The 17,405-nt window shown below is 33.8% G+C and overlaps 1 protein-coding gene across 1 annotated transcript in view; it reads right to left on the minus strand.

The window, feature by feature from the left end:
- Positions 1–909: 909 nt before the first annotated feature.
- The window catches only part of RSRC1 (arginine and serine rich coiled-coil 1), a 389,405-nt gene continuing 372,909 nt past the window's right edge, over positions 910–17,405 (minus strand). The window contains exons 8-10 of the mRNA XM_017500781.2: positions 9,504–9,610; positions 2,884–3,036; positions 910–2,222 (exon numbers count right to left, since the gene is read on the minus strand). Of these exons, the coding sequence (XP_017356270.2) occupies positions 2,130–2,222; positions 2,884–3,036; positions 9,504–9,610 (353 nt within the window). The 3' untranslated portion in view covers positions 910–2,129. The remainder of the gene's footprint in view (positions 2,223–2,883; positions 3,037–9,503; positions 9,611–17,405) is intronic.

The following is a 17,405-nucleotide window of genomic DNA, read 5'->3' on the forward strand; positions in this document are numbered from 1 at the left end:
TTCACATGTGAGGATGCTGAAGCAAAGGAGGTGAATGACTCAAAGTAGTCTGTGCACATATCTTTAACTCTTTGCCTCCTCATAGCTAGAGAGTGCCAGGAAAAATGCTCTTATTTCATTTTCCTTGAGAATACACTCAGTTGTCAGAAATAAAAACTCAACTTGTAGTATCAGTATCCATCATTTTGTTAGAAATCAATGTTTCAAAAAACACTGAAGGTCTCATGTATGTCCAAATTATTATCATTAATCAAGTAACATGAAAGGGATTATTCTCTTTTATAGACTCACTATAAGGATATTGAAGAAGGCTGGCTTGAGTGAGGCAGTATGTTTGATCATGTTCTATGCAGTCCTTTTCATTACATTTGATTTGGCTTGTGTGGTAATACTGTGGTCTCTGATAGGAATGCAGGTAAATGAAGTTAATAATGTATAAAAATGAATCATGTTGAAAATCAGGGAGGAGGGAAGTAGTCACTGAGTTCCTGTAGCGACCACAGTTTAGTTCATTTAAAAATTTTGATTTTCTAACCCCATGAAAAATTTAGCTTTAAAATACAATTCTGTCACAGTTCAAGCTTCTGTATTTGGGGTACTTGCCACAGAGGAACATTGATATTAAATATAATTGAAGGAGACCAGATTTTCAAACTTTTATAGATAAGGAATATCATGCATATTGAGAAAAGTACCTAGCCCAGCTTCTCTGGAGAATCATTAGTGGCCCAAATGGCAACCCATATCCTTGCCCAGACCACTAAAATATACTTTCTAATAAGGTAATAGTACTTCCATAGTTTATAAATTATACGAAGTATGAAATACAAAATATTTCATAAACTGTAACCCCCTTTTTAAGTCTAAAACTGTATACATCTATATTAAAAACCACACAAACCTCAGTTCATTTGTGGCACTTTTATTTACAGCTAAGGAAAAAAGAAAACTAGCATCTATTTAGAATGGGAAAGCATGTTTGTAGTAAAACAAATATTTAACCATCACTTATTTTCCATACCATTTGCAATTGACTATAAGTTTTATATTTTTCATTTTCAACAGAGATTTGATTTTTAATAGTCCCAGAAATATAAAGAAGATGGCTTTAAAATGTGCTATATGTTGGGAGTCCTGCCCTGAAGACTTTTTGTGCTTATCTTTTTTTCTGAGCTACAGTCTTCACAGAAACTAAATTAGCATGACTGGACAGAAGAAGAAAATAGAAATGGGAAATATTCATGTCAGCTGTTAAAAAACAGTTTTGTAAAGCAAGGCCTAAAAGTCCTTATCTCTGGCATGTTCAGTATGGAATGCATAGTTGATTGTCATTCAGCTGCTAGAGAAAGGTATTCTACAATGGCAGATAACCTTATCAAAACAATTAGTTGGCTTTCTCCACAGGGAATAGCAGTGGGTTAAGTAAGACTGAAGTGAGAGCCCTTATCAGTTTTCTCAGAAATGATTTCTCAGTCATGGGTATCTGGCCAACTAGTTAGGTCTAGCATAAACATGTGATTTCTAAGACAATGAGTTGAGATTGCTAACATGTTGCAAAGGAGCATCTAGTAGAAGCTGATCTCTAAGCAAAATCATCAGTTTATTGGAGTTTCAAAATTTTTTTTAATAAACATGTTAACATACACATTCTGCTTACATTGTTTAGGGTGCTTTTTATTGTGCCTAAAAATTTGCAATAAGGTGAAATAAAATATTTAAAAATGGTTGAATACCAGATGGAAGATGAAATCTCATATTTATAGGATGTAATTCAATATATGCATAATTAATCAAAATTGTGTCTTTAAATAACATCTTGACATTTTTTGAATTGTACTAAGAAACACTACTATGTACCATTCATTTTAACACTGACCTATTTATGACTAGTTTATAACGTTTTCATGCAATCTTAAATTTTATGTTTTAATTTTCACAATGTTTAATTCAAATCAACAAATATTCAAGCCTGCATGAGAGACAAATGAAATGAGACTATCTTTATATATAATCAGCAAAATTATTTTTAAGAGTAAAAAGTTAATATTGGGTTTTAAAAACCTAAATTTCCAATGTTACTGCTAAATCCAATCCAGTTTTATATATATATACACACACATATATGTAACTTAGGCCACAGGACTGCCCATTAGTCTTTCTTGTCGGAGAGCAATTAGCCTCTTGAACCATCTTTCCTCAGCATCAGCTTTCTCAATAAATAACTGAAATAAAAAAAGAAAAAATGTTATTGTCTCCCAATAACTTGAATTTGACCAAATATGACAGAAATCATCTTTGTACAATGTATCTCTCAACACAAGATTTGGATACTGTTTAACTCTTGATGACCTCTTAAATGATGACCATCTATCTAGATTCTTGGAGTAAAAGAGCTACTTTTATCAACATAATTGGTTAACAATTTTGTACCTTATATTCGTGAATTTTATTTCCTACAACTTTTCCAAAACACAGAGGAATTACACCATTTCATAGAAGATAGCAAAGTTAGACATAGAACTTTTAGTGCTAGATTTTTAAACAAACACTTCTCATGGTGCTGATCAATTCAGAAAAAAAAAAAAAAAAAAAAAAAAAAAAAAAAAAAAAAAAAAAAAAAAAAAAAAAAAAGCTTCTCTTTTTCTATTTTTCTTAACCATAGACAGAATAATTCAACAAGTTAGGCAACCTGAGTTGGACCCTACTGTTTTCAATATAGGTAACAGTTCTAAAGGTCTGGGGGCCAGATGTCTATTTTTGGCAAGGGAATATGAACCTGTTTCCTCCAATGGTCTTCTTGGTCTTAGCACAAAAGGATAACAGTTTGAATTAATTTCAGTTAACTCGACTTCAACTGACATTCTTAAAGTTTAAGGATCTTACATTTGGATGGGCCAGGGAATTGTCATCTTGGTACTTGATAGCAGTAGGGATGCTGCTAGGATCTATTTCTTTTTCAGTACTGGGTGGTTCAACAACTGCTGATGCTGGTCCTGATGTTGAAGTTGCCTGTTTCACTTCATTAGGTTCCACTGACTGAAAGAAACAACACATGTTATTCAACACCATACACAATTAGAGTGTCACTTCAATAATATTTCTGATTTTGAATAACAACTGTTCAATTAGTCTCCTTTGAGATGATATTCATCTCCAAAAAGGTCCTACTTTTTGTATTTGTTTGTTTTAGAAACAGTTATTTTATTTTTGTATTTGTTTGTTTTAGGAATAGAGTTATATATAGAAATAGAATATAGAAAAAACTATATTGTATTTGTTTAGGAATAACAAACACAAAAATGCTGAGAAAGTATTCATCATTTCTTATGATGAGCATATTTTTCTTAAGAAATTGGTACTTATGTGCCTATACTATTGAAATACACATATATTTCATATATCTAAAGTCTATTAATCCAAACAAGCTTGAAACAAATCTCTTCTAGCACTGAGTTGGCCTCTTTAGATATGAAAAGTAAATTCAAAAGTTATCTTTAAAAATATATCCTTATTGACATATAGAATTCATATACCATACAATTTACCCCTTTAAAGTACATAATTCAATGGATTTTAGCATATCCATGGAGTTGTGCAATTACCAGAATCGACTTTAGAACATTTTCATCATCCCCCACAAAACTTCCTAACATTAGGTAATCAGTACCCATTTCTTCCAACCTTTCCATCCTAGGCAACAATTAATCGCATTTCTCTATGGATTTACCTTTTCTGGACATTTCACATAAAAGGAATCATACAATATGTGGACTTTCATGACCGGTTCTTTAATTTAGTATCATTTTTTTTTTTTTTTTTGAGATGAGTCTTGCTCTGTCGCCAAGGCTGGAGTGCAGTGGTGCGATCTTGGCTCACCGCAGCCTCTATCTCCCAAGTTCAAGTGATTCTCCTGCCTCAGACTCCCAAATAGCTGGGATTACAGGTGCGCACCATCATGTGAGGCTAATTTTTGTAATTTTAGTAGAAACGGGGTCTTGCCATGTTGGCCAGGCTGGTCTTGAACTCCTGAGCGCAAGTGATCTACCCGCCTCGGCCTCCCAAAGTGCTGGGATTACAGATGTGAGCCACTGTGCTCAGCTACACAATGTTTTTAAGGTTCATCTATGTTGCAGCATGTATCAGTATTTCATTATTCTTTATTGCTAAATAATGTTGCATTGTATGGATCTACCACTTTTTATTTATCCCTTCATCAGTTGATGAACTCAAAGGTTGTCTTGGAGCTACTTAAAACATTACAAAATATATATAAAAGTTTGAAAAAAAGGTATGATATATCTTTGGCATAAAATGAAATTCTAGGATTTCTTATACCATCATGCAAACCACAGACTCCCAATTTATTCCATCTTTACTGAGTATTCGCCATGTGCCATGCACTGTACCAAGTGTTGGGGATACAACTAATGAATCATTGTTTCTTCCTTAAAGGAGCCAGAAGGCTAGTGCTTATTCAGCTAAATATCAATATATTCTTCCCTGAGAAAGAAGGTCAGGGAGTGACTGATTAGCAGCAAGGTTATACGGATAATATGAAATGGATTAGATGAGAAGCTGAAATTAAAAAGTAAAATTAAATAAAAACAGGAATAAGAGATTAATTCTGTTATGTAGCTCTTTTTATATACCTATTTGTTCCACACCTATTGTTTTTCAATTTCCATTTCTTTTAACTTATCTACTTCTGAACATTTCACTTCTCTGAACAAAACCCAAAATGATGTCACTGGGAAAAATGTAGAGAGAATAAAACATGCATGAATTAAACTGTTCTTATGTCAATTTGTTTTGGAGTTGGAAATCCATTTATTTAACCAGTATTTATTGAGCACTACTAATTGCTAAGCACTTGGTGTGCAGGCAGAATAAAATAGATATGGTCCCTGTCCCAAGCGGTGATTACATGTTGCCAATGGAGTTGACAGATTATAAATAAATTCCGAAATAATACATAATCACAAATTGTAGTATATGCTATAAAGGAACATACAAGGTGGTGACAAAGAATGATGGGGATCAGGAAGGGAAAAACATCTACTTTAGATTGGGTGGCTAGGGATAGCTTCTCTAGGAGGTGAAATTTAAGACCTGAAGACTTAGAAGGAGTCAGGCATGTGAAGAGGGAGCACAGTTTTCTGGCCAGAGGGAAATGACAAAGATTCTGAGAGAGAAGAGCTTGGTGTCTTTGAAGATCAGAGAAAAGGCCAGAGGGGCTGGGGTATAGTGAGCAAAAGGGACAGCGAGATACTGCAGCCCAGAACTTGGGGTATTTCTTCCTTAATTCAGCTACACCACCACTCTGCATGGGTGTCACTTCCAAGCACCACAACAGGAAAATGCCCTCAGGCAGAAAGTCCGGTAACTGTGGGGCTCACCTTTTACTTCCCTTCTCTAAAGGATCACCCTCCTGGGCTGCCTATTGTTACATTCCTAAAAACAAAGCCTCACATATCTTGTCAAGTTCTATAGCTGTTTATAGTGGGAGGGCAAATTTGGTACAGTTATTCTGTAATGGTCAGATGGTCAGTAGCAAAAGTCTACTTAATTCTTGAAAAATATTGTTTTGGCTGCTGCATAGGTCCTGGGCTAGGAGAAATGCAAAAGGAAAAACAGGAAGAACAACCAGAGGGCTACTATAAACGTTATAGAATGAGATGATGATTTGGATTTGGATGAGTTGGAGAGTTGAGAGGAGACAAGTTCTGAGCTATTTTGGGGATGATGATATCAAGATCCATTTCTTTTTTTTAAGGCATGTATTTTATTACATTAAAATATACCAGTTTAAAATTTTTTATTTTAATGGAAGCTGATCAGCATTCATAGGAGAGATTTATTCCCTTGTGGACAAAAGGGCTAGATATCTGGACAGTCATGTACATTTAGGAATTTTTAGAAAGAAAAATGTATTCTACAAATTGTTTTCAAATGTTAAGATGCTTATGAATACGAAATCTAACAATTGAAGCCAATGTTAATGATAATATTAACTTTTATAGACATTTAAACAAATATTTATTTGATTTGTTTTGGAAGCTTTATTCTTATATTTAGGAGCCAGTAATTTTTTCACGAGGTCTCAAACATTTGTATGTCTCCAACACACTGGGCCTAGAAGGCTTGTGGACTTAAAGGGATGTTATATTGACCCTTTATACAACTAAGGACATTTAAAAGGCCCAATATTCTGCATAGGGGCAAGTGGGAAATATGCTAATCCAAGAGGTTTAGGGCATTGATTTTTCATAGTCTATACTGCTTTACGGAGACTATAAGAGCATATCGTTCTGTGTATCTTAGCCATGGAGTGATAGGGCTTAGCTACAAGATGCTATCCATGTTAAACTGCCTTAAAAAGATGTGTAGTACTATTATTCTAGTAATCAAAGATGTGGATACCACTTCTGCAGGTAGCAGAGATAAGATTCTACCATATAAACTAAGCAATCTCATTTTGTTTTTACCTACATAGTACATTGATGATTTCTTCGAGAGGTACTTACACGTAATAGAAGGTGAAGCTCTCAGAGGTTAGATCGGAATATGAAAGTCTGCCTGTCTGTCTATCTATCCATCTATTTGAGATGGAGTCTAGTTCCGTTGCCAGGCTGGAGTGCAGTGGCGTGATCTTGGCTCATTGCAATCTCTGCCTCCCAGGTTGGTTCAAGCAATTCTCCTGCTTCAGCCTCCCAAGTAGCTGGAATTACAGGCACGTGCCGCCATGTCTAGCACATTTTTGTAGTTTTAGTAGAGATGGGGTTTCACCACGTTGGCCAGGATGGTCTCAATCGCCTAACCTCATGATCCACCCGCCTTGGTCTCCCAAAGTGCTGGGATTACAGGCTTGAGCCACCGTGCCCTGCCGGAAGTTATTTATTTAATAATGGGCAATTAAAAAATCTGTAGAGAGAACCACTAACTGCTTCTTTATTTAAGTGAGAAAAACTGTAAGAGAAAATTTTCCCTTAACTATAAAACAAAACCTCAAAATGGCCACTATGAAACATCTGGCGTTGAGTTGCGCTGCCACCTGGTGGTTTACTTTGTAAAAATTAGTTCTAAAATTGACTTCTAAGTGGGCCAAAAGACCATGCTGCACAGGGTTATTTACCCATCTTTTCTACATAGGTGGGTATCTGCCGGATACAACAATATTAGGGTTGAATAACTGATACTAAATTTGAAAACAAGCTGCATCTTGGTTCCTCAAGTTAATGGCATATCAGGGACTATCAGATTCCCTATTTACTCAGACAAGAGAAATATGATTTCAGAGAGTTAAACTAGTTAAATCAATATGTGTTGCAGGAGACACAGTGTCTAGCATGTCACTGGTAATAGCCACTTCTCTGGTAAAAGCTCCCTAGCTTAATTAGTGGAATTAATACAGCTAAACAAAGATTGTACCAACTGAAGGGGCGGCCAGCATAGAAAAGCCTTTTTTTAAAGATACAAACTTATATCAGTGTACAAAACTGCCCAGGAGAAAAATATGTTGAAACTAGGGTCATGGGTAATTCAGTCCTCAAGAGAGTGAATCCTTGCTATGCATCAGGAATAGTCCATCATATCTCTCTATGATCTGGATAAAAGAGTCCACAAGATAATTTACCTCCTTTTGCTAAGTAATCTTCTCATAAATAATTCAGTTTCTTGGGCAACCCGAATCCTTCCCTTATATTGCAGATACAGATATTTTAGAATCTAGGAAGGGATATCACTTTCTAAAGTAGTAAACTGTCCCTTTGTTTTGTATTTCAGTCAAGTGTGAATTTATTCATTGTTAGACTATCACTGGTCTTCTGATCACTTTGAAGTGTAGTGACTAATAAAAGTCCAGTAAGACTTTGGACTATTGTACATTCACCAAGATAAATGCTACCTTCTGAAGCTTTCTAGCATGTTCTCCTGTTGGCACCACTTCCTACCTTTCAATGTATACTTTCTTGGAGGCACTGAATTGAAAATAAGTTTAAGGGGAAAAATTAACAATTATTACACCAAGCAAGAAAAAGTGGTTTAGTTAAAACCCAGCATGTATCGACTATGGAGGAATAAGCATTTCCACAGAATGAAAATGCTGGTTTATCATAAGAGAATTCAATAAGAAGGGGGAGGTCAGGTTAAACTTCAGAAAACCAATATGAGAAAAAAAAGTTTCAAAATGAAGTATAGTAATTCCATTAGGATACATGAATAGCCTTATAATATGTAAGAATAATATTAAATAAAATGGGCAACTTATGAATGTCCATTTCACAGCTCCATTTTTTTTAGGAGTTGTGGTGGCAAACTACCAAAAGTTCAAAGGAAATGAACAAAATGGCAATGCAAGTACCACAGATTATCCAGAGCTATCTAGCCCTATGCCTGGCATATGCTCAATACATCTCTCCTGAATAAATTATTTAAAAAGTATATAGTAATTGAAAAGACTTTCATCTGACTAAGTGCTAATGGAAACAGGCCAATTTTTACCTATTAGGTCAGTAAACATGACAAACTTGATAGGATTTGGTGTTAACCAAGATATCTGTGGGAGGCAGATATCTCCTTGAATTTTTGGGTGGGACTTTGAATTGGTTGACTATTTTCAGGAGGTTACTTGGAAACACGTATTAAACAATGTTAACCTTTAACAAGCAATTCATCTTAAAATTTTAAGAAGATAATAAACATGTATGTAAAATCTCTGAAGTTACAACTACTTATTTAATATTAGAGGAAAAATAACCATCAGGAGGTATCAGCAGGGTATTATGCAGCCATTAATACAATTTATGGATGTAGAATATTTTAGAGTGTTAATTTCAACCATGTTTTTGTTGTATGAATGCTATTAAAGAATACATGTATTTCCTCAAATGCCTTTTCTCACTTCAATTAGGTTTCCTATAGAAACCTAATTCCTAAAAGCAGTCCTACTAATGAATGAAAGAATACCTGTGTGCAGAAGGTATTCAGGGCAAGAAAAAAAAAAAAGAATATCTGAAATATTCAATGGATATAAAATATCAATCAAAGCTCCTCTACTAGAGCCAAATAAGTGATAACCATCTGGGCAAAGAATGAAGATATATGTGATAATATGGATATTAGTTTTTATTATTAAAGCCCTTTGTAACTTTTCTCTAGCAATGTCAATTCAAAAGGTAGATGTATATGTTTGAAAAGAATATCATATATGTTAAGAAATGTGTATTACTGTTATAGAACTATCATGTTGACATATTACTTTGTCTTCTTGGTGAATTTAAAAATAAAAATGACATCAGACACATTTTATAGTATTTTTTAATGCAAGTTAAACTTGTATTAAAGTGACTTAAGTGATTCTCATTTGTTTTCTCTCTCTTAGCTACATGGCTGACACTCTCTTGGCCTACTTCATCTATTAGAAGAAACACATATGTTTCCATTAACAAAGCATCTCTTCAGTTAGAATCCAAAGATTTACTTATAATGTGTGGATAAAAACTTACCTTTTTGACTTCTTTACTTGATCTGAATGTCTGCTGAACAAAAGAATCACTTTCAATAGCTTCAATTTCTTTTACTCTTTTTACTTGTTCTACCAGGGTGGCTTGGTCTGAAAAAGAGGGTATAATGTCAGGGTATTTTGGTCTGAGCTTGTTAATAACACTACACCTAAGTAATGTTCTTTCTTTCTATGAAGAAATTTTACTACTTATGAAATTTGATTGGATAAAAGGACATAAGCTACAACAAGAAACTCTTTTGTTTCTGAGATCCATAAATATAACATTTCTATGAACTATGTTTTACTCAAAACATAAAACACTTCTAAGAAGGCACTGCTACAATGATCTCAGCTAATCTGGTGGGAAGGCTTTTTCTTAAACTTTTATTTTAACATTTTATCATGAAAATACATATAAAAGTAATAAGGGCACAGTGAATCCACCTGTACCCAATGTTCAGCATCTATAACCATTAAATTTCTGTTATTCTTATTTAATCTATCTATATCTACATCTCAGTTTTTTTGGGTAGATCTGAAATATTTAAAAGTAAATCCCAGGCATCAGACCATTTTACCCCTAAATATTTTAGTAGGAATCTCCAACAGATAACAACTTAAAAAGAATAATAATTTGACTATAATTTTCACAACTAAAAATATTATCAATAATTCCTTAATTTGATTACGTAGTCCATATTTAATTTTCACTGATTGTAAAAAAGTCTTTTTACAGTTGGTTTGTTTGAAATAGGATCCGAACAAGGTCCACACATTGCAATGGGTTGATAAGTACTTTAAGTCTCTTTTTATCACTTTGAGTCCACTGTCTTTCCCTTTCATTGCCACTTATTTATTAAAGGATCTAAATCACGTATCTTGTAAAATTTCTACATTCTGGATCTGGCTGATTTTATCCTCGTGATGTATTTAACATGTTCCTCTATTTCCCCTGTTTTGTGTAAACCACTAGCAATATCTAAAGGCTTAATTACATTAAGGTTCAATTTCTTTTGGTCAAGAATACTTCATAGATGACGCTGTGTAATTCCTATTACATCATATCAGGATGCACGTTTACTACTTTTAGTGGTTAAGATTGATCAGTGGGGACAAGGTGAGTCAGTCTGACCCCTTAGAAAGTTGTCCATCAATCTTTCACTTAGTAAATTAGCAACATTGTTTGTTGCTTTGAGTCATTATTTCATTAGAGGTTGTAAAATGGTGATATTCTATCATTCTTCCTGCATTTATTAGCTCTCATTCTTCTATAATAAAGAACATTTCCTCACTGCATATTCAGTGACTGTGAAATACAGCCTACATAGGAAAGTCACAATAAATGTTTGATTCTTTCTCTTTATTTATCAATTTTGGTCCAAAGGTGACAAAAGATGAATTTCATGAATTCATGAATATTTGTTTATTTAATGTACTGCAGTCCATGGTAGTCATTTTCTTATTTTGATGCTTCAAAAGCTTCATTTTTGGGTAGTGGGGTCCTCTTGAAGTTGGTTCCTAAATCCTTTCAATATAATCTCCAGTAGTTATGGCTTAATAAGAGTTTTAGGATCATCTTGAACAGTTTCTGTCCCAGAGCTGAAAATAGCCATTTCTCCAAAGAAACCAGTCTCTTTATAATGGTAAATGATATTTACAGACAAAAATCTACATAGTAGGGGTATTTAGTTAGCATGAGTTCATGCTGATACTACCAACCAAATTAAAGATTTTAGGATTATAAAAGTGTTTCATTTTATATTTGTTTATCTTTTCTCTTACTGTAAAAATCGTAGACCCTAATGAAATGACCAAAAGTATTTGTTTTTCTTAATATGTGTATTAATTTCAAAAGAACAGGAAAAATATTACTATTAATAACAAGGTGTATTAACCACAGTTTAAACTTCCGTTATGGTCTCTGATTTTAGGATTTATTCCTCTGCTAAAATGCCAAAATACTATGCTCTAAAGTCATAAAATAATTCTCTGCACAATTATGCTATCAATTTGATATACAATTAGGTTTATTTGTTTCAGTTCATTGAAAAAAATTTTTTAGGTTTTCCTTTGTGCTTAATAATAATTTTTTAGTTGCAAAAAATATTTACATGATTCTAAGGTCAAAATTTAAAACATTCAGATGTCTAGACTGTCCCTAGTTCTCACTTCAATCTAGAGGTAATTGTTTTTACTAAGTCTGTGTTTACCCCTCCATTGTTTATTTTTGAAAATATAAATATGCAAATTCTTTTCTTGCTTACATAAAATTAGCATACTACATACTGCTATGTATATTACATTTTTCACTTAATATTTCTTCAATCTCACTCCATAGTAGCTAAGAGAGTTCTATATTCTGTTTTATAATTACATAGTGTTCTATTTTATAGTTTAATGACAGTTTTTTCCACTAATGCACTATGGATGGTTAGTTGTTTCTACTCTTTTGCTTTCATAGTTACTGCTTTAATAAATAGCCATTGTGCATGTGTAATTTCGTATTTTTGTATTTTCTTATTTTTATATTTCAGTTTTTTCACATGCTAGCTGGGCAGAAAAAATGTAACATAATGACTCACATCCTTGCTGTTTAAATTCATTTTAGGCTGTTATGAATACACAATTGAATTAGGAGCGACTGTATACTTAGCTAAGACACTTAAAAATTTTGGGATTTAGGGCTCATGGATAATAGTCACATTTACTTAATAATAGTAATAACTGGTTTGATATGAAGGTGGAGTATTTTGCAAACTAACTTTTATAGGAGCTTTATTCTGAAAAGGTTAAATGTTGCTATATAGATGAATATAAAGAGTATTAAAGGAAATTTGGTTTCATATATTCAACAAAAATATTATCTGACAAAATCTTTGTCTCAACTTTTGATCAATAACAATTTATAATTATACAGTGTTATGTAAGCTCCAGTCCATTTATAGGAAAGATGGCTTTTATGAAGATGTGTCCCTGACAGCTGAAACCAGTATTTTCTCTTGTGAGAAATCACATGAGAATGGAATGCTTGGAAGTAGCAGCTTCCACAGCCAATACTCCCATCTTTGGAAAAATATATCTTCCCACATAGTAAAAGCAAGCACTGTCCAAGTGTGCCATGTAAGAGTAAATAGTCCCACATGCTTTATACAATGAAAGCTCCTCTACATTTTAATTATGCAATGTACTAATTAAGCACATGAAATGAGAGAAAGTTATTTGCCCAGCTAATTTATTAATATTAACACATCCCATATAAGCATTTTTAATTAATTATATGTATAATAATGTTAATATAGCAGAGGAAAGTCATAATGGGTACTATTCTGTGTAATCCAGCTTTAATGTCAATATGAAAATATTTGTTTGTACAGGTGTTAATTTCACTAGGATTATTTCACAGTCACTTATTCCCAACCAAAAGACATTATTTCTGACTTCAGGATGATATCTCATATGAATGAAATGTTGGACCTCTTGAATTTTTTCTCTAAACATATTCTCTATTTGGAATGCAAAGGACATCATTAGTATTAAATGTCAGAGGTGACCTCACAAACAGTACTTGATGTCTAAAGCTTGCAGTGTTTGCAGCTTTAAATTTGGACATACAACCAGCTTCTGATACAAATAAAAGTGTTATCATAGAGGCTTGTCAAAGCCAGTATGCTTAACAAAATAGCATTGGAAAAATTATAAAGGAAAGAAGGAGAAAGATTACAGAAAAATAGGACACTATCTTTGTACTTCTTTAAAGATCATTTCAGAACTAACAAAGTGACAGAGCAGACAGGAGAAAGCCAGTTTGCCTTACTTACAATACCAAAATACACCAACACAGCTTTTGTATTTCAATGTGGGAATAATTTTACTGGTTGTAACAGGATGATATTTAAATTACAATTTGAAAGATTCACGGGAGATTTACATTTTCGGCTTTATAATACCTCAGCTCTATCCTGTATGAAAACAGACATAAAAATGTTTCAAATTGCTTCCTACTCAAAATTCTAACGTCAGTGTCTACAAATGTATGTCTTGAGTATAACCCTGTCATTTTGGGAAGTAGAAAAAAACACATCAATAATATATATAATAACACTGCTTTAAATTCAGTTTCTTAAGTTATTCAAGTCAATTTGTCATTTAACAATTTTGAGCCAATTTTAAGATTGGGAAAATGTAATTTAATGAGTTATTGTTTATATGGGCTGCATAAATGCCTAACACACACATAGTATCTTGTATTTATTAGCCATGAAGTAAAATTAAAGACAAGTAACAAAGTTACTGGGAGAATTAGTATTATAGGATGTTTTAAAACATTTACACGGTAAACATGAAGGAAACATAACCATTAGCACCTGATGATTTTTTAATAAACACATTATTGGTAAATAAAATGACTTCCATATGTTGTTTGCCAGATGTTAACAGAAGGGATATATACTTCATAGTAAAATAAAAAATAATAAAATCAGAAAGCCAAGTCATTATAGACCACAACAATCAATACTAACTCAAAGTATAGAAACTCATTTTCCTTTTGTGATGAAAAATTTTAAAAAGTATTTTATTAGTTACTGTTGATGTTATAATTGAAAAATTAGGATCTCCTGCTTCAAGTTATATTTGACAATTTCATATTTTATAACATTTACAGAGTTTTCTCTTAAAATATTATCAAATGTTATACAAATTTTAAAATTAATAAATAAAGATGAGAAGGTCCAATATCAATCTTTCATTTGAAAAGAACATTTTAGTTTTTTCACACTGCATCTGTAGATTACAACATAAACCAATCTTCTCTAACAGCAATACCAGGCTGAGAGCTGCAGATGGCACTATTGCTCCAGATGTGATGACAAGTAACAACCACAACTTCAACTGACTCCTTTTAAATATTAATATTTTATGAATTTCCCCAAAGTTAAAATCCATTTTATGTTACAAAAAATTTGGGTCAGTTGGCCCCACAGTTACTGAGTTACTTATGTTACTATTCTTGAAAAAATTATATACTAATAGTATTGCTACAAATGCATGAATAATACAAAAGATTATCTTATTTTCATATTAAATTAACTCAAATTTTAGTCAAGAATGAAACATTTATAAAATTCCTTTTTATGTTATAAGACATAATAAAAAAACTCTGAAATGTAAAGCATTTTCAAGTGCTTTACAAGAATGAAAAAAAAGCAAACAGCAATACATTTGTATAGTAAAGCTGACTATTCAATACAGTTTGAGAACAAACAAAACATCTCATAAAGCTTACTTGGATTTTTAAAGTTTTAAAGGTAATTTCTCATGAACACAGATTTCAAATAAGTGATCACATTCAATTGTTTTCCCTTTCAAAACAATACATTTTAAATGTTTCATTCAAAACCCATACAAGGCAAGCATTATAAATCCATCCAACTCCAACATTTTGAGGTTGTTCATGAGACCAATATTACCAAGAACAAATTTCCAGAACTGATAAACACAAATAATTTAAAAGATGAGAAAAAACTTAAGTGGAATAGGGCTTTTCTATTAATCTTCTGGAAGCTTATGCTACAGGACCATGTTATGAATGCCGATGAGGCTCCTGAAGTGTCTCTGAAAGCAACTCTACTTGGAAGGGATCCAAGACAAACTCACCTTAAATTGCTTACTATAACAGATTAAGTAATAGGAATAATGTTAATGTGACTGCACCAATGAAGAAGAATTTCTGTTAAATATTTCAATAAGTGCAAGTGAGCTGGGCATCAGGCTAGGCTTTATTAAAAACAAAATCTACAATGAATGTCTCATTCAGTTCTTCTCACCTGGAATGCTCTCACCTCTTAATATTCCCTGTCATTTAAGGCCATGCCTGATGTCTACTTTGTGATGATGCCACTCCTTGCCACCTGTGAGGAAGAGAGGGCCTTTTCTGTAATTCATTTGGCTTTTAGCATATGCTGTCTTGCTAATCTCAAGGAGTGAAAGCTTCTCCCCAGCTAGAGGGAACATATCTCTTTGTGTCACCTCTAGAACTTAGTGGAGTGTGCTCTATTATTTAGCAAGCAGTCAATAAACATTTGTTGAATAACTGAAAATTAAAGGGCAGTAAAATTGCCATTAAAAAATAAAGCTTCATGGAAGAAAATGTCAAATTATAAAAAGTTTGTGTAACTTAAAAAATTAGGCTGTGCGTTGGTGGCTCATACCTGTAATCCCAGTACTTTGGGAGGCCAAGGTGGGAGGATCGGCCAAGGTCAGGAGCTCGAGACCAGCCTGGCCAACATGGTGAAACCCTGTCTCTACTAAAAATACCAAAAATTAGCCAGGTGTGGTGGTAGGCGCCTGTAATCCCAACTACCTGGGAGGCTGAGGCAGGAGAATTGCTCGAACCCAGGAGGTGGAGGTTGCAGTGGGCCGAGATTGTGCCACCACATTCCAGCCTGGACGATAAGGGCAAAACTCCATCTCAAAAAGAAATTTAAAAAGACATTAAAAAATAAAAAAAGATAAATGTCTTTCAGTGGTGAGTTTTAAGGGCTCTGGGTTTGAGTGATCTGGGTTAAACCCTGTCTTGGCTGTGTACTAGCTGTGTGGCCTTGGGCAAGTGGTTCAAAGTGTGTTGATCTTCACTTTCTCATCTATGGCATGGAGATAATAAATGCCTACATCACAGAATGGTTGAGAGATTCCCCCCTCTCATCTTCCCTCCCTCCTTCTCTTTTCAAGTAAGTGAGCACAAACAATGTACCAGGCATTGTTTCACATACTAGGACTTGGAAATGAATAAGAGCTTCTTCCTTCATGAGCTTATGATTTAATGGGGGAGATAAATAATAAACAAGTAAATAATGTAATGTCAAGGAAAATATAGCAGGCTAGAGGGCTAGAAAGGAGGAAAGGAAACTATTTCAGATGGGGTGACCAGAGAAGAACACTCTGACATGGTGATATTTCAGAAGGCAAAAATGGTATGAAAAGGCAAGCCACAAAAATCTGGGAGTTGATACTTGTGCTCAGCACAGGGGTAGGGAAGCATTAAAAGCACTTAAGAAATGACAGCTGTTCATTTAGTAATAGTACTAAAGACATGGAAGTTGGCTAAAATGTTCTTACATAAACCTCTACATTTCTGATAGTATAGTTTATAATAAGCTGGCAATATTTTTGAGTTCAGGTAAGCAGAAACTGGCTTTAGCTCATACATCTTCTGGTAAACTTGTGGTGTGGCAGGATATGGAAATGATAGGAGGAGGAGAGAAAGAGTGGAAGCAATGGAGCACCAGCCTGCACACATCTATAAGAGGGCACAAAAGGCCCAGCTGAATTTTATCACGCAGCAAGACACTGGAGGCCCCCATGACTCACTGAATGCTGTGGGCTGAGTAGAGAAATGGTATTTTGCTGACACATGGTTACCCAGGCTTCAGTGACTCAAGAGATGGAAGACCCTGTCACTTCCTACTGAGTATCTTATAACACAAACTACCCAAAATGACAGTTATGTGGTAGAACGCATGTTTTAAAGCAAACATGTTTTGTTCTAGTGTGTGTGTGTGTGTGTGTGTGTGTGTACACAGAAATTTTTGTTTTGATCATCGATACATGTAGTATCTTTCCAGTGGGGAAGGTCATAGAAGTGAATTTTTCATTTAAGTCATTGTTTATAAGGCCAGATAAGCTGTTCTGGTAGCAGAAGCAGTAACAGCAACAGAAACTTAAGGCACTCTGTGCTGAGAACTTCACATGGATTACCTCATTTAAATATAATGACCATGAGGAATAGTACCGTTATCCTCTCTGTAAAGATGAGAAACAGGCCAATAAACCCTCTAAAGTGACTTGGCCACTGTCACATGGCTGGCTGGTGGTAGAACTGGGACTCAATTCCTGAATTGTGACC

Source organism: Cebus imitator, unplaced genomic scaffold, assembly GCF_001604975.1.
Source record: "Cebus imitator isolate Cc_AM_T3 unplaced genomic scaffold, Cebus_imitator-1.0 Scaffold270, whole genome shotgun sequence".
Taxonomy (NCBI): domain Eukaryota; kingdom Metazoa; phylum Chordata; class Mammalia; order Primates; family Cebidae; genus Cebus; species Cebus imitator.